Source organism: Oscarella lobularis, chromosome 2 (genome assembly GCF_947507565.1).
Source record: "Oscarella lobularis chromosome 2, ooOscLobu1.1, whole genome shotgun sequence".
Taxonomy (NCBI): Eukaryota; Metazoa; Porifera; class Homoscleromorpha; order Homosclerophorida; family Oscarellidae; genus Oscarella; species Oscarella lobularis.
Genome location: NC_089176.1, coordinates 775,594 through 801,934, shown reverse-complemented (window position 1 = coordinate 801,934; position 26,341 = coordinate 775,594). Strand labels below are relative to the sequence as shown.

At 48.0% G+C, this 26,341-nt stretch overlaps 6 protein-coding genes and 1 long non-coding RNA gene across 7 annotated transcripts; 4 read left to right on the top strand and 3 right to left on the bottom strand.

Annotated features, from left to right (window-relative positions):
* Positions 1 to 46: 46 nt before the first annotated feature.
* LOC136200364 (zinc finger ZZ-type and EF-hand domain-containing protein 1-like) lies at positions 47 to 13,227 on the top strand. Its single transcript, XM_065990752.1, has 78 exons — positions 47 to 147; positions 216 to 258; positions 319 to 394; positions 446 to 602; positions 655 to 714; positions 771 to 917; positions 970 to 1,093; positions 1,151 to 1,631; positions 1,690 to 1,824; positions 1,876 to 1,992; positions 2,063 to 2,169; positions 2,220 to 2,300; positions 2,350 to 2,448; positions 2,508 to 2,599; positions 2,656 to 2,714; positions 2,761 to 2,844; positions 2,897 to 2,962; positions 3,015 to 3,057; positions 3,115 to 3,237; positions 3,295 to 3,402; positions 3,460 to 3,507; positions 3,555 to 3,625; positions 3,681 to 3,798; positions 3,861 to 4,043; positions 4,097 to 4,204; positions 4,257 to 4,322; positions 4,375 to 4,543; positions 4,595 to 4,662; positions 4,719 to 4,775; positions 4,826 to 4,960; positions 5,014 to 5,115; positions 5,187 to 5,254; positions 5,303 to 5,384; positions 5,441 to 5,524; positions 5,581 to 5,692; positions 5,742 to 5,812; positions 5,865 to 5,956; positions 6,008 to 6,129; positions 6,186 to 6,395; positions 6,451 to 6,530; positions 6,587 to 6,673; positions 6,729 to 6,820; positions 6,871 to 6,982; positions 7,036 to 7,091; positions 7,149 to 7,268; positions 7,334 to 7,464; positions 7,518 to 7,690; positions 7,745 to 7,886; positions 7,939 to 7,990; positions 8,061 to 8,180; positions 8,230 to 8,279; positions 8,332 to 8,472; positions 8,522 to 8,617; positions 8,672 to 9,159; positions 9,213 to 9,295; positions 9,357 to 9,438; positions 9,489 to 9,622; positions 9,675 to 9,816; positions 9,874 to 9,927; positions 9,980 to 10,114; positions 10,171 to 10,285; positions 10,342 to 10,412; positions 10,470 to 10,583; positions 10,637 to 10,816; positions 10,867 to 10,967; positions 11,032 to 11,088; positions 11,142 to 11,249; positions 11,317 to 11,395; positions 11,446 to 11,541; positions 11,590 to 11,766; positions 11,839 to 12,035; positions 12,090 to 12,211; positions 12,276 to 12,366; positions 12,421 to 12,471; positions 12,517 to 12,633; positions 12,687 to 12,918; positions 12,967 to 13,044; positions 13,102 to 13,227. Exons 1-78 carry the CDS (start codon positions 76 to 78, stop codon positions 13,162 to 13,164), a joined length of 8,859 nt encoding a protein of 2,952 aa, XP_065846824.1. The 5' UTR covers positions 47 to 75; the 3' UTR covers positions 13,165 to 13,227.
* A 10-nt stretch (positions 13,228 to 13,237) lies between these two features.
* Positions 13,238 to 18,306, top strand: LOC136200367 (delphilin-like). Its single transcript, XM_065990755.1, has 26 exons — positions 13,238 to 13,636; positions 13,722 to 13,916; positions 13,979 to 14,133; positions 14,261 to 14,395; positions 14,463 to 14,602; positions 14,654 to 14,895; positions 14,954 to 15,024; positions 15,085 to 15,227; positions 15,279 to 15,443; positions 15,491 to 15,580; positions 15,631 to 15,684; positions 15,740 to 15,895; positions 15,952 to 16,193; positions 16,247 to 16,325; positions 16,381 to 16,443; positions 16,491 to 16,618; positions 16,670 to 16,738; positions 16,786 to 16,872; positions 16,923 to 16,991; positions 17,049 to 17,135; positions 17,194 to 17,323; positions 17,382 to 17,434; positions 17,485 to 17,565; positions 17,613 to 17,777; positions 17,827 to 17,898; positions 17,952 to 18,306. The coding sequence occupies exons 1-26, from the start codon at positions 13,262 to 13,264 to the stop codon at positions 18,228 to 18,230; spliced, it is 3,525 nt and encodes a 1,174-aa protein (XP_065846827.1). The 5' UTR covers positions 13,238 to 13,261; the 3' UTR covers positions 18,231 to 18,306.
* LOC136200375 (hydroxyacylglutathione hydrolase, mitochondrial-like) lies at positions 18,237 to 21,199 on the bottom strand. The gene is made up of 9 exons (XM_065990763.1): positions 20,365 to 21,199; positions 19,439 to 20,311; positions 19,322 to 19,386; positions 19,065 to 19,182; positions 18,904 to 19,009; positions 18,751 to 18,854; positions 18,605 to 18,706; positions 18,474 to 18,553; positions 18,237 to 18,421 (listed from the first exon to the last, which is right to left on the bottom strand). The coding sequence occupies exons 2-9, from the start codon at positions 19,580 to 19,582 to the stop codon at positions 18,328 to 18,330; spliced, it is 813 nt and encodes a 270-aa protein (XP_065846835.1). The 5' UTR covers positions 19,583 to 20,311; positions 20,365 to 21,199; the 3' UTR covers positions 18,237 to 18,327.
* LOC136200368 (uncharacterized) lies at positions 19,748 to 24,891 on the top strand. The gene is made up of 21 exons (XM_065990756.1): positions 19,748 to 19,888; positions 20,092 to 20,218; positions 20,302 to 20,423; positions 20,484 to 20,658; positions 20,726 to 20,848; positions 20,929 to 21,029; positions 21,083 to 21,263; positions 21,317 to 21,414; positions 21,466 to 21,652; positions 21,721 to 21,827; positions 21,891 to 22,071; positions 22,128 to 22,243; positions 22,307 to 22,484; positions 22,541 to 22,632; positions 22,697 to 22,874; positions 22,935 to 23,060; positions 23,138 to 23,229; positions 23,295 to 23,472; positions 23,533 to 23,928; positions 23,990 to 24,205; positions 24,283 to 24,891. The coding sequence occupies exons 2-20, from the start codon at positions 20,119 to 20,121 to the stop codon at positions 24,004 to 24,006; spliced, it is 2,748 nt and encodes a 915-aa protein (XP_065846828.1). The 5' UTR covers positions 19,748 to 19,888; positions 20,092 to 20,118; the 3' UTR covers positions 24,007 to 24,205; positions 24,283 to 24,891.
* On the bottom strand, positions 22,261 to 22,663 carry LOC136200378 (uncharacterized). Its single transcript, XR_010673369.1, has 2 exons — positions 22,545 to 22,663; positions 22,261 to 22,494 (listed from the first exon to the last, which is right to left on the bottom strand). It is a non-coding gene; the product is annotated as an uncharacterized lncRNA (long non-coding RNA).
* On the bottom strand, positions 24,200 to 25,142 carry LOC136200373 (putative protein-lysine deacylase ABHD14B). Its single transcript, XM_065990761.1, has one exon. It carries the CDS (start codon positions 25,126 to 25,128, stop codon positions 24,250 to 24,252), a length of 879 nt encoding a protein of 292 aa, XP_065846833.1. The 5' UTR covers positions 25,129 to 25,142; the 3' UTR covers positions 24,200 to 24,249.
* Positions 25,098 to 26,328, top strand: LOC136200376 (oligoribonuclease, mitochondrial-like). The gene is made up of 6 exons (XM_065990764.1): positions 25,098 to 25,268; positions 25,329 to 25,463; positions 25,643 to 25,720; positions 25,770 to 25,990; positions 26,053 to 26,103; positions 26,161 to 26,328. Exons 1-6 carry the CDS (start codon positions 25,224 to 25,226, stop codon positions 26,225 to 26,227), a joined length of 597 nt encoding a protein of 198 aa, XP_065846836.1. The 5' UTR covers positions 25,098 to 25,223; the 3' UTR covers positions 26,228 to 26,328.
* Positions 26,329 to 26,341: the final 13 nt, after the last annotated feature.

Genomic DNA, 26,341 nt, shown 5'->3' with positions numbered 1-26,341 from the left:
CTATTTCTTAGCAAAGCGTCCACAATTTATATACGGGATCAATTCTCCGATTTTCTCCGCGTGGAGGCTGCCTTCATGGGAAACGTGGGATTCGGACAAGATCGCCCGTTTCAAGACGATAACGGCGGCGAGGACGCGATCGACGACGTAAACTATCATCCGCGTCACGAAGACGCCCTTTTCTCGGGGGGATTCACGCGTTGTCGTATCCGTAGATTCTTCCGTGGCCTCGTCGTCATCATCGCTTCGCCGAAGACGGTGAGAGACGCGTTTCGCGATTAGGATTAGAAGCAAGGATGACGTCTTTCGTCGTCGCAGCTGGAGAAGAGAAGCCGATCGATTTTTCCGTTCTCTTCGATGCCGCAGCGCTCCGCGAAGAGTTGTCCGAAATCAAGTAGAGTCGATCGTTCGATAGCGAAATATTCTAAGGTGCGCGCCGCTTTAGATCGGTGGCAATCGATCCACCGTTGCGCAGATATCGCAACGAATTGCTGCAAATTCTCGACGACAAGAAACGCGACGGTTCGGAGGATTTGATGACGTTCACCGATTTTTGCGAGTTTTGGATTCGGCGAGGATGCAGTCGAGACGAAGCGATGAAGGTTGCGGTACAAACTCGGGGAGGGAATTGAAACTGAAAGGGACATTTTTTAGATGTTTGAAGAGTTTGATTTTAACGGGGAAGGGGTTTTGGACATTGAGCACATTCGGCGGGTTCGTTTTTTTTTTGGAGGGGAGAGGAGGGGATTTTTAATTATTGATTCGTTCAGATTTTGAAATTGATTGACGGGTCGCCGTCCGAAATTTTATCAGATTTGAATTGGAAGTTTGGAGAGTCTGGGCTCATGCCGGGAATCGTTGACACCGTCGATTACAAAAAGGAGTGGAGTTCGGATCTCGATCCAAAGATTCTTGCCGTATGCATACACATGATAATGAAGGCAAGTTGGTATTTTTTGTGTGTGTCAGTTTCTCAGACGAAATAGGCCGCCCGTCGAAATAACGCAACCTCCTTCTCTCGACATGTATACGGTCCTGCTGAAGATGAGACATCGCCTCCTTCAGCACTTCATGAACTCGGCAGCGAAAAAAGGTATAGAGACAGAGGCACGTCTTTTGATCAAATATTTGCATTTTTTAATTAAATCAGAAAAACCGTCGAATTTTTTCTCTCTCCCTCCAATGGACGTCGACGCGCCGACCGCGTCCGGCGACAGCGTCCTGCCGACGCGCAAGTGTTTCGTTCGCCTGGAAACGTCGAGCAATCAGGCGGACGCGTACAAGATGGTGAACGGCAATCTCGGCGACTATTGGCAGGTGGGCGCCGGCCGACAGGGAAAGAACTGGATACGAATTTACGTCAAGCCGAACGTCATCGTTCATCGATTGGACGTTCACGTGCTCCCGTCGGATCACAGTTTCGTTCCGTCAACGATCGAGGTGACGGCGGGAAGTCACGCGAAGGGCATGAAGCAGCTCGCCGACGTCAAGATAGCGAAGGGGGTCGCCGGAAGGATATCGCTCCTGCGGAACTGTCGTCGACACTATCCCGTCATTGTCGTCGGTTTTCGGCACAATCAGAACGGCGGTTCGGACATTCGGATTCGATGTCTCGTCATGAAAGGCGTCCAGTTAGTAGTAGTCCCCCCTTTCTATTGTCATTGGAGCAAATTTCGATTACTTTTTTAGTGTTGGAGGTGTGGGACAGGAGACGACTGTCTTCGACTCGTCGGCGCTGTGGATTTTCAGCATGATTCGTTCGGTCGCGTCCGTGGCGATGCCGACGAGTTCGCAGCTGCGTGACACTCTGTTGCGACAATCGAGGCGCGTGTTGATTTCCATTATTAGTGTAAATGTATTTATTGCTTCTTTTAGATTGGCTGTCAATGGGATGCCGCCGCTCTCTATAGCGCCGGCTTCCTCCGAGCGTCCCGCTCTTCTTTCCGAATCTATACTGAATGAAGTGAATGACTTTCTTGAGAATCTGCTCCAGTTAGCCCTAGAGCCGACGGCGTTGCCTCACTAAGGGATGGGGGGATAAGGCTTGCGCTTTCTTTTCTAGCGATGCGTCAGGTGCCATTAGTTCCGATGGACTTCACGCTCTACTCGGCTTAGCCGTAGCCAGGGGCTCGATAGTTCACATTCTACGCATGGCTCAGCTTCTACTGAGTAACCCCGGACTAGTCGAAATTTTTGGGTGCATTAGGGAGTTTCTGCAGGAAATCCCGAAATTCATCTCTCCGTCGTGCCTCTGCTTCACCAGTTGGCAGAAAGCGCGGAACTCGCCTTTCAGGCCAATAGTGAGTTACATGTAAATGTGCTTGGGCTTGAATAGCTGCGCTCTCTCAGCCGAAATATTGGACCTGGAAATAGTCTACAACGACGGCGGCGAAAAAGGTCAAGACACGGCTATTGGCAACATTCTGGAGACGCCTTGGAGCTCAAAAGGTAATCGTGCACGCAAGGATATTCCACTTGATTAGTAATCCGTGTTTCCTTGCTTACAGCCTATCTCTCAGCCGACGGAAAGGTTCAAGTGAACATCGTTTTTCAGTGCGCCGATTCACTTCGCATTGAAGCGACGTCTTTCTCGCTAAAGGCAACGAATTCTCGCGAAACGAGAACGGGTTTTTATAGTGAACCCGTCTTTTTTAGACTGTTCGCGGAGCTAACGGAGTCAGAAATGGTCTCATTCTCGTCTGCACCATCAAAGGGTACGTTCTCCCGCCAGCTTCCCTTTCTCATTCGTTTTCCGTACAGGGAATTCAAGGAGGAGGAGTTCGCCGAAACTTTGGCCTCGTACAATCATTGGGGTCGGGAAGAGTATGAAGCCTTTCGGAACCAGTGCGAATCTGAGAAAGCTAGCCCGTGCTCTTTTGGTATTCTCTTCTCGTAGATCGCTTGATAACCAATCAAAAGGAAGTCTTTATCCCGTCGCTTACTTTGAAACGGCTCCTGAAATGTAGATTTTTTAAAATATTAATAATAAATAATGATGCTCTATTGACCTCTAGGGACGACATTGAAATTCCTATTGATGACGTCAGACCCGGCAGAGTAGGTTACGTTATTGACTGTATTTGGACGTGCGTCCAACGTCGTTCTCTTCTCCAGTATTACATAGTGAAGATTCTTGGTCCTCGTTCGGAAACAGCCGAAAGAATTGGACTCGTCAACGTTCGTTGCCATGGCTATCGCGACGTTTCAGATGGCATTGAAGACAGTCTGCTTAGTCTCGTACGTTTGATTTTTTTCGGCAATAATTTCTCCGTACTAGCGAGCTTATCTGTATAGAAGTGTCAAGCTGCTCTTCCTGACTTGAGCCAAGTGGACGTGCCGTTTCCGTCTGACAAAACGGCTCTGCATCTTTTGGCTTTTGCCGCGTCTATGGCCGATAGCTTAGTCAGTTCTTACGTCGTTTTCGGATCAATTCTGTATTGATTCTTTTTTTTTGTATAGCTTCGCGTTTCAAAACAGCAGAGAGGCGATCGAGTATTTCCAGCAAAAGTACTTTTTTTCTAATGTAATGCCGATTGTTTTCATCACTTCCTCAGGATCCTTGTCTGGACGTCGACGGCGTGACACTGCGACTCTACTGGGACGTCTATAGTACCCTTTTGGACAAGTAAAGACACGTGTACACTACGCGGTGACCTTGATCATCGTCTCTACTGTTTTAGGTCTGATTTTCGTCACGAAGCGGCTCGCTTCTATTTCCTTCATCTTCTCAAATACCTTCTCCCGCATCTCAGCATGCCGAACAGCAAAGAAAGAGAAGATTGGCGACGAGACCGAAACGTAAGAGATAGAGAGAGGAAAAACGAGTTTTCGTGCACTCTACCGATCGACGTCATCCAAAGGCTCATCAGCTATTGACCTGCGACGTCTATCAGCACCTGAGCGACATCGTCGACAGTCCGAATCGCTATCGAAGCAGCGTTCAGCAGATCGCGACGACGGTCATCGTCGAAGGCGCCGAAGTCTTTTTTCCCGACGACGAGACGAGACGCTTTCACATGAACAAAGTCATCACGTCACTCAAAGTGAATGTCGACATTGTGCGAGATTTTTTTCGTAATCATAACGACGTTCTCAGGAGAACATACGAACGCCGTCGCAGAGTTTGACGTTCGAGTCGCTCTATCGCTTCTATACGACTCTCGACGCCGACAGCTTGCTCGGCTTGCCGCAAGGCCTCGTCGAAGTGAGTGGGATTCGATCACGGAGTCAATTTTAATTGGGTTTCTCTCTCTAAGGCGAATTTCACCGGTGAAGAGGCTCTGGGAATTTTGTCGACGTTGGCTCGGGTCGCCGAGGCAGAGGTTCGTCGACGCAGTGAAGAGACTTTTTTTAGTCGATTTTTTTTTGGTTTAGGCCGAAAAGTGGCTGACTCCCTGTCATCCTCCAGTGCACCGTCCCAGCGATCTTGTTCAGCTTTTGTGCGCGTTGCAGAGGAGCTTGTGCACGTGGGCGTACGGGCAGCTGACGAGCGGCGCAGCGACGGACGAACAGCGGCACGCCGTCGGAATGGTCATGATGAAATGTAAGGAAAACGCGCGATTTTTTCTGTCGATTTTAATTAATGAAATCGCAGATACGCAAATTTTGACCGACTGTTCGTATCGTCTTTTGGAGAGAGTGAAAGCGTTTGAGAAGAAGACGGTAGGAGGAATAAACGTTCGTCATAAATTAGCTAACCTCGAAGAGAAATTCTTTAGACTGTGTACGTCGAAAGATTGAAGAAGTCGTTGGTCGGAATGGCGTTTAGGCAGCTTGTGAGTGATTGATTTTTTTTTTTGCGCGCGCGACATGTCGTTCTGCATAGATGGCGGTGTTGAATCTCGACGTTTTCATGCGGAGTGAACCGTGGTGCTTCGGAATTCTGCGCGCTCTTCTGCCCGTGTCGACTACTCTGAACGATATTTCGACAATCGGAGACGCTCGCCACCTTTTTCCCGAGGTGAAAAATTGCGTGCAGTCGATTATCGATAAAAATTTCGCCTTAATTTCTAGCCGCGCGGATCGTTCTTTCGGAAGACCGAAGCGAACGTCGTGCTGCAGACGTGGACAAGGGAATCGGCTCACAAGTACGAAAACAACACCAATGTCCGCCAGGTAAAGAATTACATTGTCTTCCACCACACCGCAACCGATTCGTTGCACAATATATTGTTCTCGTTTTCTAGACGTTCGAGTGTTTGGGTTGCGTCTCTTTTCGACTCGAATTCGACCAGCAGTGCGAAACAGAGCAGAGGCACGCTCCAAGGAATTGGCATTGTCTTTTCAATGACGTTCTTTGCAGGTACGATTACCTGGAGTTCACTGATTCGTCTGGCGAAGTTCGTAAGTATCACGGAAAAGTTGGCTCGGACACGTGGCCTTCGGTAGGAAGCACTATCCGTTTTTTTGACGTTTTTCGCGTGATGTGGTTGCGACGCAGAGCATAACGATTCGAAGTAAAAATCGTCTGCAGTTCTTCTTCCATTCAGACAGCAGCACAAACGCGTGGGGATACAAATTTTCTGTAACTACCTGTGCTATTTTTTCTGCGTGGAATTACGAGCTTACGCTCTTCTTTAGCTGAGTGCTCTGGGACGTCCAATCATTTCTTTATGTTGGGCGTACGATCTGCATCTTCACCTGGCGACGTTGTGTGGTCAAATCTGTAGCTTGGGCATTGCTGAGCGACCTGGTTAGCTATCCGTCGATCGTCGCAGTCGCAGCGTTAAGATTTTGTCTAGACGATTCTCTCAAAGATTCAAACATCGAAGGAAGTGCGATTTGGAAAGCGATGCTGTCGTCTCAGACTTTCGTAAGATATTTGTACGCTTGTTCTTTTATTTTCTATTTTCCCGTGTTATTAGAGTGACAAAAATTCGGCGAATTTGGCTTTGAGAAGTTTTCTCCAATCACTTTCAACTGCAACAGGAGGCTTAGGAAACGAATTGATTGAATAGTAATAGATTCTTCTTGTGACTGGATTCCTTTTCTTTATATCTTTTCTCAGCTGTTGGAAGAAACAACCTCGTGTGCGCATAGGAAATCAGCTCATCGATTCTGCCGTTCGAGCAACGTTCGGCGCCCTTTTGTGGCACGACTCGAGTCTACACGAATATCTCATTCGACTTGGTGCGTTCGCCAAATTTTTATTTTGAAGGCCAGGGTCACATCTACATCTTTCGTAGTTGGTGGCGGAGCGACGGCGGCGGGCGAGCCTCCTGCTGGCGTCATCCACGCATTCAACGCCGCGGAGTCCCTGCGTTGGACTCTGGTCGAGAGACGACGGGCGCTCATTCAGAAAGAAAAGGACCTAGCCGACTCGGAACCTCCTGCTAGTAAAAAACAAAAGGTGGATGGGAACGAGGAAGAGCGCGGAGGCGAAATCGACTCCTTAGGTACATTTCAGTTAAATTGGACTCAAATCGTTTGGTAATTTGTGCCCCGGCGTAGTTTTGGCTTGTCGAGAGAAGGCAGATTTTCTGCTTACGTTGAATCCTCTTTGCACGTCTCTTGCCGAACGTGATCAAACGGTAAGAAACGTTATTTGTCAGAGCCCACCGTAGAGATAGATGTACTTGCCGTCAAGACTTCTACTTCGTCTCAGTGGAAGATTAAGACTAAAAACTGGTCAAGACTGTCGTCTGTTACGAAACAGGCCCACAGCTTCAGACACGTGAGTTTTGGCATTCTGCTATAGCGATGTTTAATTAACTAACTCGTTTGACCAGATTTTAGCACGAGAACGTAAATCGTCTACTCGAAGCTCAACTGCCAGTTCTTTACTTGAATTTATCAGACTCGAAGGAATTTCACTGGAAAGGTAAACACGCTTTTGCTGCCTTCATCTATTTTTGTATATATCACACTTAGATTGAAACAAATTTTTACTAAACGGTCGACCAAGGCTTCTGTCAGAGCTGAAGCGTTCGCTTTTGCCACCGACTTCATGTCAGCGTGCAAAAGGGAAAACAATTCCATCACGGTAAGAGGAATCGATAAGTATATCTTAACACTGTAGAGAGAGATTCGTTTCAGATTCATTTGCTGTGCTTTTTGAAAAACCTTTTGAAATTCCAATCGGATTTTCCAAGGTAGGCTGCTATCTGAATTAGGAGAAGACGCGTTTCTCATCTCGTTTATTTATGCAGGAGCTATCTCAGTGGCTTGGAAGGATGCGGTGCCGACCTCGTTCGCAACGTGCGCGAATCGTATCACAGACTCTTGCTCCTTCTAATGGAAACACTGAAAGCCCTTTACGCCACTCAACCGTCAGTAGAGTAGTAGTGGCAGTTCTCCGCCACTCGATAAATCTACGTTTTCTGTGTATCGGTAGGATTACGAGATCGTGCTTCGTTGCCTATCAAACTTACACCATGCACTGTTTCGATTTCGCTTGGGATTCCGACGACTTGGCCTTTCTCACAAAAGCGAATGTATTCGAATTTCTTCTCCAAGCTGCTCGATGTAAGATACACGCTATTTTCACCGTCCGTGCTAAAATTTTACTCGTCGTCCAGTTGGCTACGAGCCGGTTCGCTATAAAGACGAGAACGATAGCGAAGAGACCAATGATCGGCGACTACTTAAGACGTATAAGGAGTGGATGGAGTTTCTTCCCAAGGCCAAGGCTAACGTTCTGATATGGCTAGACGAAGAGAAGAACAAGTGCACGTCCGAAGACGACGTGAGGGTGAGGCAGATGATACGATCGATGCTCTATTAATTTTTTTGGCTTTTATTTCAGCGTATGAACTGTTTTGCCGCTCTCTATTGCGACCAGATTGGCCTTACCCCTCACTGCATGAGCTGTGGAAAGGAGACTCCCGGAACGCGCTATTTTTGCAAAGTCTGTCTCGAGGGAAACATCTGCAAAGACTGCTACGAAAGTGAGAGAGAAAAAAATCACTAGGTTACGATGTTTCTATTGTTTCGATGAAGATAAGAGATTTCCTGAGACGCACAGCGAAGGTCACGAAGTCGTGTTCTTGGAGTAGGACGTTTTATTATTATTATTATTATTGTAAATTGTACGATTTTTCATGCACCTTTTGCGCGCGTAGGAAAAAGTGCCACCAGTGCAACTGCTACGTCTTCGACACGTACCAGAAATACGAAAGGATAGTGGATAAAACTCGCAAATACGTCTGTTTCGGATGCTACCATACAGACAGGGATTCGATGTAAGGAATCTCCCTCTTCAATTCTTTTTATTTTCTAATTGCTCTATAGCTCCATAAGCGGATCTTCGTGTTGCCAAGTGCCGACACGATCGTCGGCTGGTACGAGAAAGTCCGTAACGTGCGATTCTTTCTTTAATTTTTTTTCTTTTAGCCCTCGACACCGTCATGACTGCCGACGATCAAAAACGTGTCATCCACGCGGAAACGCACGCCGGTCATCACGCTTGGATGCTCGTCAGCCGTCTCGCCGCATTCGTCTACGATCTCGTCTACGCGTCGCCTCCCGAGAAGAGTACGTGTAGAGGAGAATACGATTATTATTATTAACGTTGTCGCTTTAGTTGGCAGCGATCTGTGGAAGGCGGCGTTGGCCGAGCACCTGAACCACGCTAAAATAACGTCAGAAGCAATAATCGGCAGTTGGATTCACCTCATCGGTAAACAAAGAGCACAATTTCGTATCAATTCATCGTAAATGATTCTCATCTCAGATGAAGAAAGGAAACAGAAGGCGGCGAAGCGCGCGTTCATGAATCGCATCCGCGCGATGCAAGGCGGCGGCGGCGGCGGCGGCGGACGAGGCGGCAAGCCAATGGCGGGCGGCGGACGTCATGGAATGATGATGCCGTACGCGTACGCTCGTCGCATGTCGCCTTTCTTTTTTCGTCACATGTACGACGACGGCGACGACGACGACGACGACGCGGACGATTTCGGCGGGCCCATGTCGAGGGAGATGATGTTCGAAATGCTCATGGAGATGCGAAGCGGACCCGGCGACGAGGAGATGATGATGGCACTCGAAGGTCGATTTGACGACGCCGGAGCGACGGCGATGGAGGGCGAAGCGCTCGAGAGCGAGCCGGAGATTAGCTATCCGGGATTGAAGGAATTCGACGAAAAAGAAAAGAAATTCTTCAACACGAGACGCTTGAAGTACGTTGCGGTGTTTGCGCTGACTCTTCCGCCAGTCGACAAGGTTTGAGATGAATTTTTCAATTGGGGGCTTCGTTTTTCATGCGAATTGTTTAGTTTTCATATTGGGCTAAATTAGGCGGCAACTTGAAAGATTACAGTTCTAAAGTTTTGTTGCCTGCCTTGATCAGGCAACTCGGGTAAGCGTTCGTGCATGCGAACACCTCATGGGAGACTTCTACTCGTCCGTAAAAAATGTAGAAAGCCGGATTCAGGAGAGAGCGACGCCCATATGGCCACTTTGGGAGTATTCAGTCAATACCTGATAAGAATTGGACCCGAAGTACGATACCGCGTCAAACCGCTGCTTTGCGAACAAAAACGCTTCTTTAGGTCTCCGACGAGGCGGTTATTTATATCGAGAAAAAGAAGAAAAAGAAATTGCTAGAAGATACGGATTCGTTTACCGTGCTGGGTCAAACGACTTTGGAATATCTTCTCGCTTGCGGACGGCTATTGCTTGAAAAGTACCGCGTTCTATTGACGTATTATCAGCAATTTTTTATTTTTCGTCTTCAGAGGAAGCATCAGCGCTTCGACTGCGTACTTCGAAGCAACGCGAGCTATCGCTATGACGCCCGTCTGGCGGCAATCGTTGAGACTCATAATAGTCAGGAGACTCAAAGAACTGATAACGTACATGGAAGAAGAAAAAGAACCAGTAGAAAGCGGTTTACCGTCCAACTCTTTCCGTTGTTAAGCTTTTTCGTTTTCGTAGGCACCCAATGTGAAATTCGTTCACATTTTGCAGATTCTAGCTGGCTATCCCCAGGTAAAAACGTCTTCTAATTTCCGGGACAGAATTCACTTTGGTTTGTTTGTAGGGTCCTCATTACGGCGCACTTGCCAATCGGCTTTACGTCGGCGAGAAACGCAAAGTCATGCTGCTGAAATCATTCCAAGACCATCGCATGAGCGGAATCAATCTGGCTTCGCGCGGCTACGCCGATCTGACGAAAGTGAGTGACGAATTTTCGGTTCTCGTACCTTTGTCTTCGACTCTCCAACGTCTCAGAACTGTCTGTCATTCGAAGACGTCTTAGATCAGCCGCCTTTGTTTTCGGATGATGAAATCTTTCAGCTCTTGCTCGTCTTACTGAATTCTTGTCTGCTGGCGTCCGAAAAACACGGTAGTCTATATTAAACCCCCTACTATTGATTGCAAAAGATTTATCTTTGGATGCAGTGGCATTTACGTCTGTGGAAGTTGTTCGTGTCATTGCCCTGAGCATGAAGGCGATCGTTCCGCACGTTCGAGTACAGAAAAAGACGTTTACTGTTTAGAGTTGACTACTCGGGGTTGTTTTTTTGTAGACGTCGCCGGATCGTTGTTGCGCCGTTCTTGAGGCCGGCTGTCTACCCAGGATTATTACGTTGGCGTGCAAGGGAACAACAATTGCGCACGATTTGCCAATAGAGCTCATTGAAGTACAACAAGAAAAAAAGAAGGCAATTATTCAGCAGTAATCGTGTGGTCTTAGATCACCACAGCGAAGTTTTATCGGGACGCGGAAGCGCCGTCGAAACGATGGATGCGTCGCATCGTAGTGACGTCCAAATCCGAAACGGAGGACATGGAAGTGTCCGGCGACAACCCGGAGACGGAAAGCGACGATTATGCGCTAGCGGGCTTGGATAAAACGACTCAATCAACATTCAAGGTACGAGTTGATGTCGAGTCTGCTCGTCTTTTATGTTTTATTCCGAGTAGACTATTTTCGAGGCCGTGCGGTGTCCGATGTCGTGGCTTCGAGCCATATACGAACTGAATAATCGCGATCGCAGTCAGATGTTGACGCAAGTTCAGCGAAGGTTTTTTTTAGGAAAAACTTTTTCGTTTTTGACGCGACTTGGCGGCTCGCCTTCTTTTTTTTAGTTACGATGGCGTCGCACTTCGTCCAAGTGATTCTGTTCTCAAAGAAGCGCGAAAATGGTTTGTGCGCTAAATGCCCGATGTTTACGACTTCGGCGACGTTGCAACGGTAGGGAAATCAAGCCTGTTGTCGAAGAGGAGGACGGCGATGAAAGACAAGATCTTCTCGCCGACTTCGGAGTAATGCGATTTCCTTTACAAGAATCAGGCGTCGATCCCAGGTGTGCAAAAGAATCAAATGAAGTGTTTGACAGTAGAAAATTATTATAATGTCTTTTAATTAATAAGTGCGTACGAAGCACTAAAGGAGCTCGGCGTGGCTAAAGACTCTCAAGTCATTCCAGAGAAGGATCACAAGTCCGATGAGGTGACAACTATATGAACGAGTCTACGAAACTAATTCTATTTCTTTTTTAGTTTCTGTACAAGCAACGACGGCAGATGCTCACGCAGAAAGTTTCTGAATTCAGCCACGGTCTTCATCAGAAAGAGGCGCGAATGCAGTCGTTTAAGGTACGGGGGGAAATCAGCTGCCTTTTTATTTGTTTTTCTGTTCCGTAGCTTGCCGATGCTCTCTCAATTGTCTACGCTCGATATTTAGCCGGCCTACTTCTGACTCGCTGGCCGTTGAACGAGAAAACGATCACGTTTTCCTCGCTAGGACACATCGATTCCGTCACGCTCGTCTGCTTCCTCGATCTCATGCGAAAACTCCAAAGCGGACAGATGTTTAGCAATGTATTTCGCAATGAAAAAAAAAGACGACACATGCGCTCGAAATTAGCGTCGTTTCTCTTTTTTTTTCTTCAGATTGTAGAACGATTCGTCGCTTGCGGATCGCCCGACTTGATTAAAGCTCTCGCGCTGACGTCGGGCCACGCGATGTTTCGTCGCAGAACGATTTCGGTGGCGAAGGAGTCGCAGCATCCGTATCGCAACGAGACCCAATGTCATGGAGAAGTTCACATTCCGGGCGCTCTCGCTCTCGGCGTTTTCTTCGATCCGAGGCAAGTTAGCGAAAGGTTCTCGCATTCTCCGGCACGTTGACGATCGGTTTTCAGATGCGAAACGGGCAGCGATCGGCACGCCTTGATAATATCGTCTTCGCCGGATCACGACGTGAACAAGCGACAGTTCTACGGTCCGCCGTCGTCGCCGAAGTGGCGAAATTTCGACGTGGCCGGTACGTGAGCGAGAGCGAGACGTCGCGCGTCGTTTTTTTTTTCTACTCGCGACTCCGCTTGCAGGCGACACGCTCTACTACTCTTTCGAAGTTCGCGAAGCGTTGGGCCTCAATTGGGGATTTCGATTCACGGTCACCGGACGTCTGGGCGGAAGGTGAAACGCTCGTCGCATTGAAAAATCGCTGTTTTCTCATTTTTGGCGCTTTAGCTTCGACAATGGCTACGCTCTCCTTTCGTCTATGCTATCACACGCGGAGAGGTGATATTTCAGTAATGAAAAATTCGTACTAGTTTCGCTTTTTAGTGCCGTTCCCGTCGAGGACGTGTGGCCGGTGCTGATTGGCGTCGCGTGCAATCAGACGGGAGAATATCGACTGAAAACCTTCGGACTTCTCTTGCGAGCGCTCTTTCTCGCAGCCAGGTAAAAACCAAAAAAAGATCGCTCCCCGCATTCATTAGGTTCTACTAACTAAGCCGCAACGTCCAAGTCGATTTGCGCTTTCTCAAACCCCTCTGGGATCTGTTCAACGATTTGATTGACAAGGAGGCGAACACCGCCCGATTGGCGACGTTCGTTTCGCCGACTCTTCGTGGCCTCACTGAACTGTTTTACGTTGTCGAGGCACTGGCGAAGAAATGGAGAGTTGTCGACTCCTTCGGCAGATCGTTTGCGTCTACCAGTGCAGTCTCTAGGAGCATCCGAAAGGTTAGTAGAAGTTGTTAGCTGTGCATATAGGTAATGAATACACCTAAGGGATTTACAAACGTCGCTTTGGCGAGCGTTGCGCTGAGAATTCGGAATAAAGCGAGCGAAGCTGCCGTTTTGGCATTGGTAAGAGCCGGTTTTGAGTCTAAAAAAGTCTTCTAATTGACGCGTTTTGGGGAGTAGAAAAGAAGACGACGTCTTCGTCGTCGTCAAAAAGAAAAGACGGAAACTTCAATGGAAATCTAAACTCTTATGTGTTTCTCACGTGAACGGTGTCGTAAATGATTTTGTCAATGCTCATTATCGTCATAGTTGTCCCCCCCCCCCCCCCGAGCGAGGATAGATGAACAACTCCGCCTGGCCGGAGTCGTTCGGCTTCAGCGTCGGCGGCGGCCGACCCGTCGTCATTCTCTGCGTCGACGAAGACGGCTCGGCGCGCGGCGCCGGCCTTCAAGTCGGCGATCAAATCATGGAATTGAACGGACGCAACGTTCAGCAGTCGACTGTCGACGAAGTGAAAGATTTAGCGCGGCAATCGGACAGGGTTCCGCCCGTCCTCTCCGTCATCTCGCGCGTCCGCACGATTGAGATCAGACGCGGTTCCAGCGGCGGTTTCGGATTCACGCTGCGCGGAAACGGGCCTATATTCGTGCGCTCGGTCGACGTCGACAGTCCTGGACGCGCCGCCGGGCTTCGATCGGGCGACATGATTCTTCAAGTCGGTGGAAACGCCTCGTTTTCTTCTTCCAACTTCGTCGCACGTGATAGTCGCTTGTCTTTCTCTTTTCTCCCTTCTGTTGTAGGCGAACGGCGAGGACGTTCAATATGCGACGAAACTGCAGGTGGAGAAGTTGATTCGCGAAGCCGACGACACCGTGCGTCTCGTCGTCATTCCCAGCGGGATCGAGTCGCTCGATACGACGTCGCGAGACAGCGTCGACGGCTGGCACAGCTCGCGTTCGAACCGCTATCACAAGGCCAAATCGTTTTTTCAAAAAGTCGGCCGAAAATTCTCGACCCGTTCGTGAGACTTTTTTCTCGATATCTTTTTCTTTGTCAGATGAACTACTATTTGTACGGAAACGACGAGAAGAAGACGCTGATAACGCTCGCTTTGAAGGACTACGCAAGAGATCGATCTGTCGATCGTCTGTCGCGGGCGTGTATATCCATTTTGACCACACCTGTTGAGAGACGCCTCCTCAAGGAGATCAGGTACAATGAGGTCCCTCCCTTCCGAGCGTCAATAAAAGAGACTCCGTCTAATTTCGAATTGGGGCCCCCAGACCCGAATTTTGGGCCTCCGCTTTAGTTTTAAGTGACGCAATGCGTTCTTGAATAGACTTTTCGTTCCGCCGCGCCATCAACCTCTCTACGACGTCGCCGTAAAAATGGACGGCGAAATTATGATTACAAATCAAGGAGGTATGGGAAAACGACAGTCGTCGCAGCCTAGTCTTGGGCTCGGTTCGCAATCGTAAGCACGAAAATACGCGAATGGCCGTTTTTTCGCTTAATTAATTAAGCCGTCTCTGTGTACTCAGGGATGCAAATGTCTACAGCAGCATGCCAAACGTAAACTTTCCCACTGGACCTCGATCAGTGAAAATTGTTAAAGGATCGGAGGAATTCGGCTTCGTGCTCAGCGGATCGGCGCCCGTTTTCATAAAACAAGTCGATCGCGGTGAAGACGAAAAATTCGGCATCGTTTTCTAAATCTATTGAGCCGTAACAGGTTCGCCCGCGCACAAAGGCGGCATTCAGCCGGGCGATCGCATTCTCGAAATCAACGGCATCGACGTGCGATCGAGATCGCGCGGCGAAGTCGTTCGTCTGCTCAAGGGCAGCGGAAGTCGTCCGACTTTGCTTGTCGACGCGTCGCACTCGAAGCGGAGCGTTTCCGTGGGACGCCTCGAGCCCAAGATCGTCGACGAGCGAGAGAAAACGAGAAGGCAATCGAGGGATTTTCAATCTCGAGTATACGGAGAGGGAGGAGTGTATATTTGATATTTGGAGGAAAACGCGATTTTTTTAGATGGCTGCCTTGTTGACTCCTCACGAGCGAAAATCTGTCGGGGTCTGTCTCGCTTCGTTCAATAGCAACAGGTATTCGATAGGTGACTTCTTCATAGGACGGGCGATGAGATTGTATTTCTTTAATTAAAGGGACGTGAAACGCCTGGTCGAGTCTCTTGCAGTCGTTTTTGATACACAGATGAAGTTGAGCCTCCTTCACGACGTCTGTCAGCTTCTTCCGAAAACCGAGCAGACTGAATTTGACAGAATCGCGGCAATCGTTAGCAGCAGAGGTAAAGACAATGGCACTATTGTAGCGGTTAAACTGCAGTTACGCTCTGAAGATGATAAAAAGCCTGTTGTAAGTGCGAGGGGCGGGGAAGAGGTGGAAGATGTTCTGTATCGCGTCCAACTGGGCAAACTCTCTCCGCAAAGCAGCAGTTCGCTGAAAACGACCACGACAATGAAATCGAGACAAATTGGCGTCGCTAGGATGGGCGGGATGCAGAGTACGAGCTTCTTCGCTAATCTCTCTTTTCAACATTGGATTTCGTAGCTCTCGGAGCAATTCGCGAAGGTACGGGCGAAGAGGAAGTGCGCACGAGAACGGGAAGTTTTTCTCGAGGACCCGAACGGCTTAGCACAAGTAAGGTTGTCTGCTAAAGTTTTCATTCTTTTTCTCTGTCTCTCTTCTAGTTAGCGGAGACTCTGACTGCGCTGAAGCGCCCGTGACAGCTTTTGGAAACGCAAGTACCGTAAATGTCGTAACAGCTTCGAGCGCCGTTTCATTGTTTTTCTCTCTAAGTTCCTGAAGAAAAAGCGGTGTCGTTTAGCTCTCTTCTCGGCTACAAGTCCAGCCCGAATGTCAACGAAACGAGAAGCACTGGCAATTCTGAATCTAAAGAGAAAGAGACGGCAAAAAGTGAACCAAAATCAGCGGAAAAGCGAAACGCCAAGTCGAGTAAGAGAAGGCATTTTGTAATTAAAAGTTCACCGGGTTATGTTCTGATGTTGTAGGCCCAAACGCTGTCACGGCACCACCTCCTCCTCCCCCTCCGCCTTCTGCATCAGGTGTATCCGGTGTGCCGCCGCCGCCGCCGCCGCCGCCGCCTCCTCCTCCTCCTCCACCGGGAGGTGGCAGTGGCATTCCTCCACCTCCACCTATAGGAGGGGTTGCGTCCGGACGTCAGGCTCGCATCAAGCAAGTCAATTGGGAAAAGTTGACGCCAGGAAATCTGGAAGATACAGTGTGGGCGCAGGTTGGCCTACTTGGTCGCTATAACAGTAACAGTTGAGCCTAGTTTGTCTGCAGATAGATAGCTCTGACTTAGAAGGTGCGATTGAGTTTCTGGAACTGAAACAACAGTTCGCTGTGGGAGGAAAGACTTCTCGTATGCTCTAAGGATAAAATCTCATTTTTCCACATCAGACCTTTTATTTTTATAGAAACGAAGGGGACTGCAGTTGCTAAGAAACAAGTCCTGGATCCCAAAAAATCCTACAATATATGTACTGTGCCTTATCCTCCTTGAACAAATTTCAACACCATCTTTTAGCTATTCTCATCGGACATTTGAAAATGTCTTTCGAAGAGATTAGAGAAGCGGTGCTAACGATGGACGATCGGTCGTTTTCCGAGCAGCACTTGAAGCAGATGGAAATGTACGCACCAGAAATGAGCGAAGTAAGGCATCCACGAGTCAGACAGAGTCTGGAACAGAATCCTGTTCGACAGATCCTCGCCTACAAACGATTTGAGGGAGACGTTGAGAAGCTGAGCAAGGCGGACAGATTTAGCATGATAGTGAGTGGCAAAGTCTCTGGTTTTAATAAAACAAACGGTCTTTTTAGATGAGCACTGTGCCGTCGTACAAAGCGCGAGTAGGCGCAATGGCATTTCGTATTCACTTTCAGGAAAAAGTCGAAGAAATTAAACCTGTAAAGACAAAAAAGGGGAGAGCTGCCACTTCGTCGAATTTTATTTCTAGGATCTTGAAAATATTATAGCTGCCTCGGTTGAAGTCCAGAAAAGTGCTCAATTCAAGAAGTTACTTCAAGTTGGTAGCATAGTTGGCTATTGTACTCAGTGAACGTGATTGCTGCTAAATCTATAGATCGTTTTGACTGTGGGAAACTACATGAATGCGGGCAACGCAAGAACGGCGGGAGCTGCGGGCTTTAGAATTGGAATATTACCGAAAGTACGTCACTCGGCGCCTTTCCGTCTGCTCCATAGCCTTGATTTCTTTCGTTTCCCAGTTGAAGTCAACAAAAACAAGCGACGGAAAGGCGACTCTTCTTCATTTCGTTGTCAAGACGGTGCAGACGAATTGCCCCGAAATTTTGAAAGTCAAGAATGAACTATCACACGCAGCGTCTGCAGCTAAAGGTCTAATGCTTACTGTAGTTCATGCTCGCATTCAATTCCCGGTGTTGTGTCGTCTCAGTGTCTAGTAAAACGTTGGGTGCTGAAGTTGGTGAACTTAGGGAGGGCTTGAAAGTGAGTGAAAGAACTCTGCGACTTCGTAGCGAGAATTCATTTTTTTGCAGTCGATTTCGGATCACGTTGAAAATTACCGATCCCAAGATGACGTTGATTCTAAAAAGGATAATTTTCGAGAGTCAATGACGGTCTGTGTACGTTTTAGTCTTTTCTCGTGATAACGATGTGTATTTAGACATTTCTGGCGGATGCTTCAAGCAAAATGCACACTCTGCTGACTCTTCAGACTCAGATGAATGAAGAATTTTCGAAAGCGGCGTCGTTTTTTGGAGAGGATCCGGCGAAGACCAGATCCGACGAATTTTTCGAGACGTTTACTGTCTTTCTGACGGATTTCGAAGTACGAGAATCGTTCATAAACAAACCCCTTGCTATTCCGTTGTTTGTAGAGTACACTAGACGAAATGACAGCTAAAGAAAAGCAGAGATTGCAGCAGGAAAAGAGAGACAAAGAGCGACAGGTTTCCATCAATTTTGACGCGATTGTAACGTCTCTATTCGTAAGTTGTGGCAGGAAAGACTCCAGAAACACAAGACCACAACGAAAGCAACGTCCTCTTCTGCCACCGCCAAAACGAACCCGCTAGACGAATTCAAAACCATTTTCGAACGTCGCAAAATCAACGCATCGACACTCGAAGAACTGGAGAAGAAGAAAGATAGGCCAACCGAATCGAGCGGCGATCGACCCGATTTTCGCATAGCACTCAAACCAAGAAAGAAAACGGAAAGCGAGGAGGCAGAAGAACCTAAAGCCGCAGCAAAGAAAGCCCCTTCGGAAACCTTTTTCTAATCACGGTCACAGTATAATCAGTTGTATTGTATCACAAAACGATGATGATAAGCAGACAAGTAAGTGGCAACACTAATCGTAGCGTCTACGTATCTATCTACTTGGGACGAAAGGAGTTCTTCTCTTCTCTCAGTTTCTCCATCACTTTGACGGGATCGCTTTCTCCGACGTGGGCTTTCACCGAATCGACGCTGAGGAGAAAAATCCGTCAGCAATTTTTGCAGTCAATATACCACCACGAACTTCACTCTCATGAAGCAATTATAGGTAAACTCTTCGCGCAGCGTCGACGGAACGGTGGGAAGTCCCTCGTCTCGTTTTTCCTATACGGAGTCTCGTGTTTTTGAGGGAGTTGTGAGGGAGAGGAGTTTTACCTTGACCCAGGCAATTTTTGCGTTAAGATCCGCGTTATCCGGTTCGACAACTGAGCAAAATTTCAAATTGCTGGCAGCGTATTCGTGGCCACAGTAGACTTTCTAGTAAAACGTATCAATATCTTTTTTTGAAAAGCAGGCCGGACCGTTTCCATTGGAAGCTTTCCCAGAATTTCAATCAGTGCCGCGTGCATTTGGTCGGCCGTTCCCTCAAAGAATCTTCCGCATCCACCCAGAAAAAGAGTGTCGCCTAAAAACAATGATAAGAGCACAATCAATAATATTATATATTCTTTCACCGGTGAACACAACAGACGAATCGTTTTCCTCATCCACGACGTAGTAGCATATGTGGCCAGACGTGTGACACGGCGTAAAGAGACATCGGACTGACAGAGACCCAATCTGGAGAACGAGATGATTGAACAGTGAAATGAGATGCCACGAGACGTTGCATCACCTTGAATTCGCTATTGTGAGTCACTTCGTGCGTCAACGCTCCAATCCGCTTGTCCCCACCATATACAGGTACTTTGGGAATCAGTTTGGCTATAGCTTCGTTTCCACCCGAGTGATCCCTGATGAGGAAAGAGGGATTACGGCCCGTTCAGGCATTCTAGTAGCTGCAACACTAATTTGGCTACAAGTATGACGTCAGAAATATTGGCAGTGTCTGTATACCCGGATAATCGTGCAAACGTTACATGTACGCACTACCAATGATGATGGGTAGTCAATACTGTCCCTATTTCGACTCCTTCTTCTTTCGCAGCCGAAATGATCTGTTGCAGAGGAATGGAATGCTATGCACATCTTCGCTATCGCTTTGGCTACGTTTTCCGGTTCAACGGGATCGATTGCGGCCGCCTTATGCGTTTTCTCGTCGATCAGCAGGTACATGTAGTTGTCTTGCAACGCGGGAACGGGACGGATCTTCATGCTTCGTATAAACCGCGAAGAGAATAGTCTTTTCCACATAAAAAATGGGGGGCCCAGTAGTAGCTATCGTTACGGTGAACGTAAGGCATTTTGCCTGGAGCATCAAGGCATAAATTAAAATTAGCAGAACCGACATCCGGCGACGAGCGGGCGGGCTCTCGTTATTCCCAGTGCTTTTGAGCACGCGCCGCGTGCATGGGCGCCGCATGGGCGCTCGGCAGCGAGCCAGAAGCCAGCCGGGACTGCAGCCCCGCCAGCAAAAACGCGCCACCAACTGAGACTCCGACAGAATCGTGCACAGTCCGTCACTGGACGATAGCAACTTTTTTTTGCAAAGCCAAGCAGGCAAGATGATTAGTAGAACAACATCTGATATCGAGCGCACATGTCTGATAAGGCATCTAGCAACTGAACAGTATTTTTTGTTTTTCTGTACTACATAGGGTATTCAATCCTTTTTATATCGCGATTTGTTTTATTCTGCGCCCCCGTCTCCTGCAATTCACAATTTTCCTCTCCCTAATTCTCTCCCTCCCCCGTTCTTTCAGTTTTTTGATTGACAGCACTGTGCGACCATGCGCCAACTCTCGTCTCGATTCAACTCGATCGCAATTGCGACGACGATCGTCGCCGTCGCCGTCGTCGCTCTACCGGCTCAACTTGAGCCCGAAACAGGTGTGACCTCGTGTCACTCGCGCGAAAGCATCTTCTAAACGGGAGTCTTCCTTTCGTTTTCTTTCCGCACGACCCCAAAAAAGAAACAGAAACCTGCGGCGGCGAAATCATTCGAAAGAAGTGCGGCCGCTTTCTGATTCTAGAACCTCGGCTGGGGGGAAATGATGTCATTCATCTCGCGCCGACACATTCCTATCCTGATCAGGTTACCGCCACTTAGATGCCTACCATACCTGTGGCCATATTCTATCAAAAACAACATCAGATCGGCCGACTCGACGTCGATCGACGCCAAGCCGGCTGCGTCGCTCTCGTCAAATTCGCCAATTGCGTCGAGACGCTGAAATGCAGTCGTCCCGATTCTCTCCTTCTCAACATCGTGGGAAGAATCGACGCCTACGTCGGCTCGTCTGTTTACGTTAGCCAGTGCTTTAGCGACGGTAGGAAGCGTTTCGATCGGGATATAGACGCTCGTTCTCACGCCATTATTGTCTGGTGCATTTCTAGCTGTCTGTCGCTCCGGGGAACTCGCCTGTCTCGGACGTTGGAGTCCCACGTGTCTCCGGGGAGGATTTTGCGACGGGCTGTCGGATTGTGCCGACGGCTTGGACGAATCCGTTTCCGCGTGCGGTGGGTTTGCCAAAACGTCAGGCCACCCTCACCTGATTCTCAGAAATTTTTTCTCTCTCGGCTCCGCCTCCTCCCCTCAGGATGTGACGTCGATGAAGCGAAGCAGTGCTTTTCCGGTTTCGCGCAGGGGCGGGCCGTCTTCCCGCCAATCAACCTATCGACCGACCAATGGTCCGACGAGGCAAGATGAATATTATATCTAAGCAATGATCTCTATATATAGTTGTTTTTTAGCTTTTGAAGCTCAGTGAATTCGGTGCCGAGCGCGTGTGCAAGGCTCTCCTTGATTCGGCGTCGTGCTTTGCTCCCTTGAATCTCACGTGCAGAGCCGAGATCGTTCATTTGAAAAACGAACGGCGTGCCCTAGCCTTCACAAATTCCGCTTTCTATCGCGATTTCTGCATCAAAAGAAACAGTCAGACAAAGGAGAATCGCTTAGGGTAGGGTAAACCCTATTTATTCTTATAGGACGTTTGAAGCAATGTGATCGCAAAGCAGCCGAAGTTTGCCTTCGCAAATGGCTCAAATTTCCCTTCATAAATTGGACTCAGCCTCTAGCTAAGCAGGTAGTGGTAACACATATCCCAAAGTTGGCTAGCTCTCTAAGCGCTCTCCAGCTCAAAGCTCTAGAGAAGGAAAGAAACGACGAAGCGGAGACCATGTGCTCTGCTTTGTCTAACTTTGTCGCGTGCTTTGACCCAATCAAGAGAGATTGCAAGTACTCCGACGATGCTCTCCTGCATCGCGCCTTTAGCCTGGTTGCACTCACGCGAAGAATCGAATACGAGAGAGCGTGTCACAACAGTAAATTCTCGCGCTCACGTAGAGAACAAAGGTGAATTCTATCTCTTGTCCCCCCCCCCCCCCCCAAGGCTGCAACGTGACTGCTGTTAAAAATTGCTTTGCTCCTTTTCACAATGAAAACAAATTCAATTTCCCTCCTTTCAATCTCAGCGTATCGGCGGATTATTCCGCTCAGGCAAGCCTTAGACTACGTCACCTTCTGTTTTTTTTTTAATTAATTCGTGGGCGAATCTTTCAGCTGAGAGCTTTGACGGAGAACGGCGCCAATGTCGTGTGCAGAGCACTAGCCAATTCGTCGTCCTGCTCCACTACGTTGATGAAGTCGTGTCCGCCTCAGCATTCTCGCCTGCAAGCTGAACGAAATGCACTGGTTTACGTAAAAACGTCGCACTATCGAAACATTTGCGTCGAGAAGAGAAGTAATGAAGAAGCTCGACAACATTTCCCTTTTCGTTTCACGCGTGCTCTTGCACAGGACATCTCCCCATGTGCGATAGCACGACAACTTCGCTTTGCGTGGGACCGTGGGCCAAGTTGAACGCGGAATTTGGAAACACTGACTTCACTAACCACAGTGCAATGCTGAAACAGGTGAGAGAGAGAAAAACTATGGGATATACATATAGAGGGCCGAATTTTCTCTCTCTTTTTTAGCTGCTGACTCTAGCTAATGTCCAGATCAAGACCGTGTGTTCTACTTTGAGCAGATTCACTGCGTGCTTCAAGCCACTCCGAGACAATTGCAAGTACTCCGACGATAAGCAGATGCGTCGAATCGTCCACCTGTCGACCGCCGTAGAAAGTGACGAGTACAAAGAATGGTGTTCCGGAAGTGAGAAAATCTATCGAAAAATAGATCGCGTGTATACGGAGAGATTTGACGTTTAGTTACATGCGGACACAAAGCCAAAGACGAGTGTCTTCGCATCTTGTTTTCCGGGGGCACAGCTCTTCACGTGAACGCGCCATTCGCCGATCAGGTCTGCGCACGTACAGTAGACACACATTGAAAAAAAACAGGCGGCTCACCTTTTTCTTCTGAAGATTAAGACGCTCTATGGCAATGATCGAGACCACGCGTGCAATCTCACCGTCGCTTTCAAAATGTGCGTCGATGCCAGAGCCTTAACCTGTCCGCCAACGAATCCGGTCATGAAGCGGTTGATTGATTTGGCGGCGTACGTCGGCTCGACGATCTACAAGAAACAGTGTCTCAGTAACGGTACGGTCATAGATGATGCGTTCTTTTTTTGGAGGGAGAATATATTTGCTTGTACTGCAGCGAGGTGCAACGCGTATGAGATGGCTTGTAGAAATCGTTGGGGGGCCAGCGTCGTCTGTCTACCGCACGGGTCTTTATGCGACGGTTACAGTGATTGCAATGATGGCATAGATGAGAACGATTGCGGTGAGTTTCCTGTTATCGTATGCCAGAGGCTTATCGTGTAAACGATTTGGAATTACGTGTCTCGGTTTTTCTATTAGACATTGAAACGTGCAACTGGATTCAAATTGAGGGCTGCTTGACTGTGCTAGCTAAAGCAGGCTTTGCTAAGCATCTTGAATTGAAGGCTCAGGTGAGAGTGACTATATAACTAACTTCTAAGCGTGCATTGTCAATTTCTCGTCTCATTCCTACTAGACGTCTTACGAAAGTAGCATCAGGGCCTACTGCGTGGCTATGGAGAATTTTGAGAGTTGCTCTGAACCCTATCTTTCGCCTTGTCTCAATTCGACGTCGCCGAACAGCGTCTACGTTGCCTCATTGGCAAAGTCTCATCTAGAGGCAATGACGAATCGATTTCTTTGTCAAAAAAGCGGTGAGAAATTTAATTAGTATGTTCAGCAAACTACAAATGAGACATCCTATGCCGTAATAGGTTCGTGCTATAAAAGTGCAGTGACAAAGTGCATGAACTACGTGGACTTCTATGATGTGCAAGAGACGTGCGGCTATTTGTCCTGCGTCATATTTAGCACTACTCACTGCGCCGCTTCGTCAAACGAGATACTGTCGGATGATTTGAAATATGCCAATTCGCTTTTTGAAGCTCAAAACTGCTCGTCCGATTGTTTCATAGAGGGCGTCTCAAACTGCTTCGTCGCCTTCCCGTCACCAGCGGACGGCGAGACAATGGACTGCGCGATGGAGCTTTCAAGACGCCAGTGCCTCAAGAAAACGCTGGATACGTGCCACGGCTCGTGGCATTTTACGTACGGAGACGTGACCCAGTACCTGAATACAACTCTTCCCTCGTACCAGAAGAAATGCAGAGGTTAGTTCATCATACCACGTCATTCATCTTGTAACAAGGCATTGCGTGTCTTTTTCCGTAGAATCGACGGCTAATTAGAGTCTCATCTTTGATGTGATGATCTCCAATGTGCGTACACTTCTGTTACAATATAAATCTTTTGTCCAAATGTACATACATGGTATATCTATTTGCCTGCGCGCTTGTGTTTATGTATGAATAATAAACGTGCATTGTATGCAGCCGACGGTTGGCAACCTGAGGCAGCAAGCTGTCTCATCTTGTGCTGCAGTTTTGAGTAAGATGTTTAGATATAGAAGAGTAAATGGTCTAATCTAAAAATTATCTACTAAAAGTCACTTTTCCTTTATCTAGACTGTTCAAAATTTTGACAATCTCTTCATGAAACACGTCGGGATGATCAAGATAGCACGCGTGACCACTATCCTTCATCACGTACTCTTCATATCCAGGCACACGAGACAAAACTTCAGCGGCCTTCCTCCCAATGCTCTCGTCATTTTCCCCGCGAATTTGAAAAACCTTTACATCAATCGACCTGAGGAGTCGATCGGAGTCGTACGACTGATCAACGACGGGAGCTATAGGAACATAGGCAACGAGGCCGGACCGCGACGCTGGAGGCGACAGGACGTAGGGCAACGCATAACGTCCACTCATCGAAGGAGAAACGATTACGAAGCGATCCCATTCGAATTCGTCGACCAACGACCCCAGCAACGTTTTCTCGCTCGATTTCGATTCGGAGCTCTCGCCGAAGCCGGGTAAATCGAACGCGAACGTTTCGTAGCCGAGACAGGCGAGACGTCGAAGCGTGCCTAGGTTTAGCCACGTTTCCGACGTGAATCGCGCGCCGTGCAAGAGAACGAGACGAATAGCGAGAGGCTCTCGCTCGACCGGACGCGATCGACGATAGAAAATGTTTGTAGAGGATCTACCCGTTTCTATGATCGCTTTCGCCGATTTAGAATTCTCTACAGACGAGCAGGGAACGAGGGTATTGATTGGCGATGCTCTGTTGTCGCCGTGTTGGAGAGATGTTTCTTCCGTACTTTGTTTCTCAGGTGGCTGAGCTCTTTCGATTGCGCTGCTTTGTTTCTCTCCTTGTGGAGCTTTTTGGCGTTTCCAGTACGTTTTATAGACAGCCATGGCGACGAGACAGAGTCCTAAAAGAAGCAGAAACTGCCATTTTCCCGACATTATTTATGTCGCTTTTCCGCATGCGCGGTTGGACACAGTCGAAGAATCAGGAGAATACGTTTTTTTCTCGTCACCAGCGGCATTACAGTATCTAGATGGCTTCCAAAGATGCCAATAATATTGTGTGGATTGACATGGAGGTCAGACACACTGACAAGTCTCCCCCGTTTTAGTTTTGCAAAACTTTTTCTCGTGCGTAGATGACAGGTGAGGTCAAGGATTTATTTGCTTCATATGGAATCGCGTTCTCTTCCTCAGGTTTGGACTCTAGAACGGAGCACATACTGGAAATTGCCTGCATAATCACTGACGGTGATCTTGCAGTAGTCAAAGAGGTACGTTCAACTCTGCATCGTTAGGGACTATTTATTGAAGACATTGCATGTGAATATCTTATTTAGAAGCTTGGCCATCTCAAGAGTGGCTGCTAGCTTTTCCTACACTAGCTTAGGCCCAAAACTCAGACTTTGAACCTACAGAAAATTTGCAGTTAAATTACAGCATGCTCTTCTAGGGACCAGACTTAGTTATTCACCAGCCTGCAAGTGTTCTAGAAAAGATGGGACCTTGGTGCCAGAAACACCACAGAGAAGTAATAAAAAGGAGCGTAGACTGATACGTGTATAGTATCTACTTCCTAGTCAGGATTGTTGGCTGAAGTAGAGGCGTCTAAATTGTCAGTTGAAGAAGCGGAAGACAAAATCCTGAAATTTGTGCAGCAATACACACCGCCAAAGCAGTGTCCATTAGGCGGGAACTCTGTTCACGCCGATCGCGCGTTTCTTCAGAGATACATGCCCAAACTCGAGGAGCATCTGCACTACCGAATTATCGACGTGTCGACGGTGAAGGAACTATGCAAGTCAGTAACGAGCAACTTCATCAGCAAGGTTTACTTGTTTTCTTATTATTATTCTTATATAGGCGCTGGTATCCCAGGCAGAGTCAAAAGATCAAGAAAGCGTATCAGCACCGGTATATAGGCAAACGATTGCACGACTAAAATTATGGCATATAGCTGAAACGTTTTAGGGCCCTAGCAGACATCATGGAAAGCATCAATGAGTTGAAATTCTACAGACAATCTATTTTCCGTTAAATTTAGAATGGGTGCTTCCTGCAACAGAAGGTGCACACGTAATATGGATTCTATCCGGACGTAGACTCCGAGATATTTTTGGGCAGAGGTCACTCACGTCACCCGCCCTTCGTC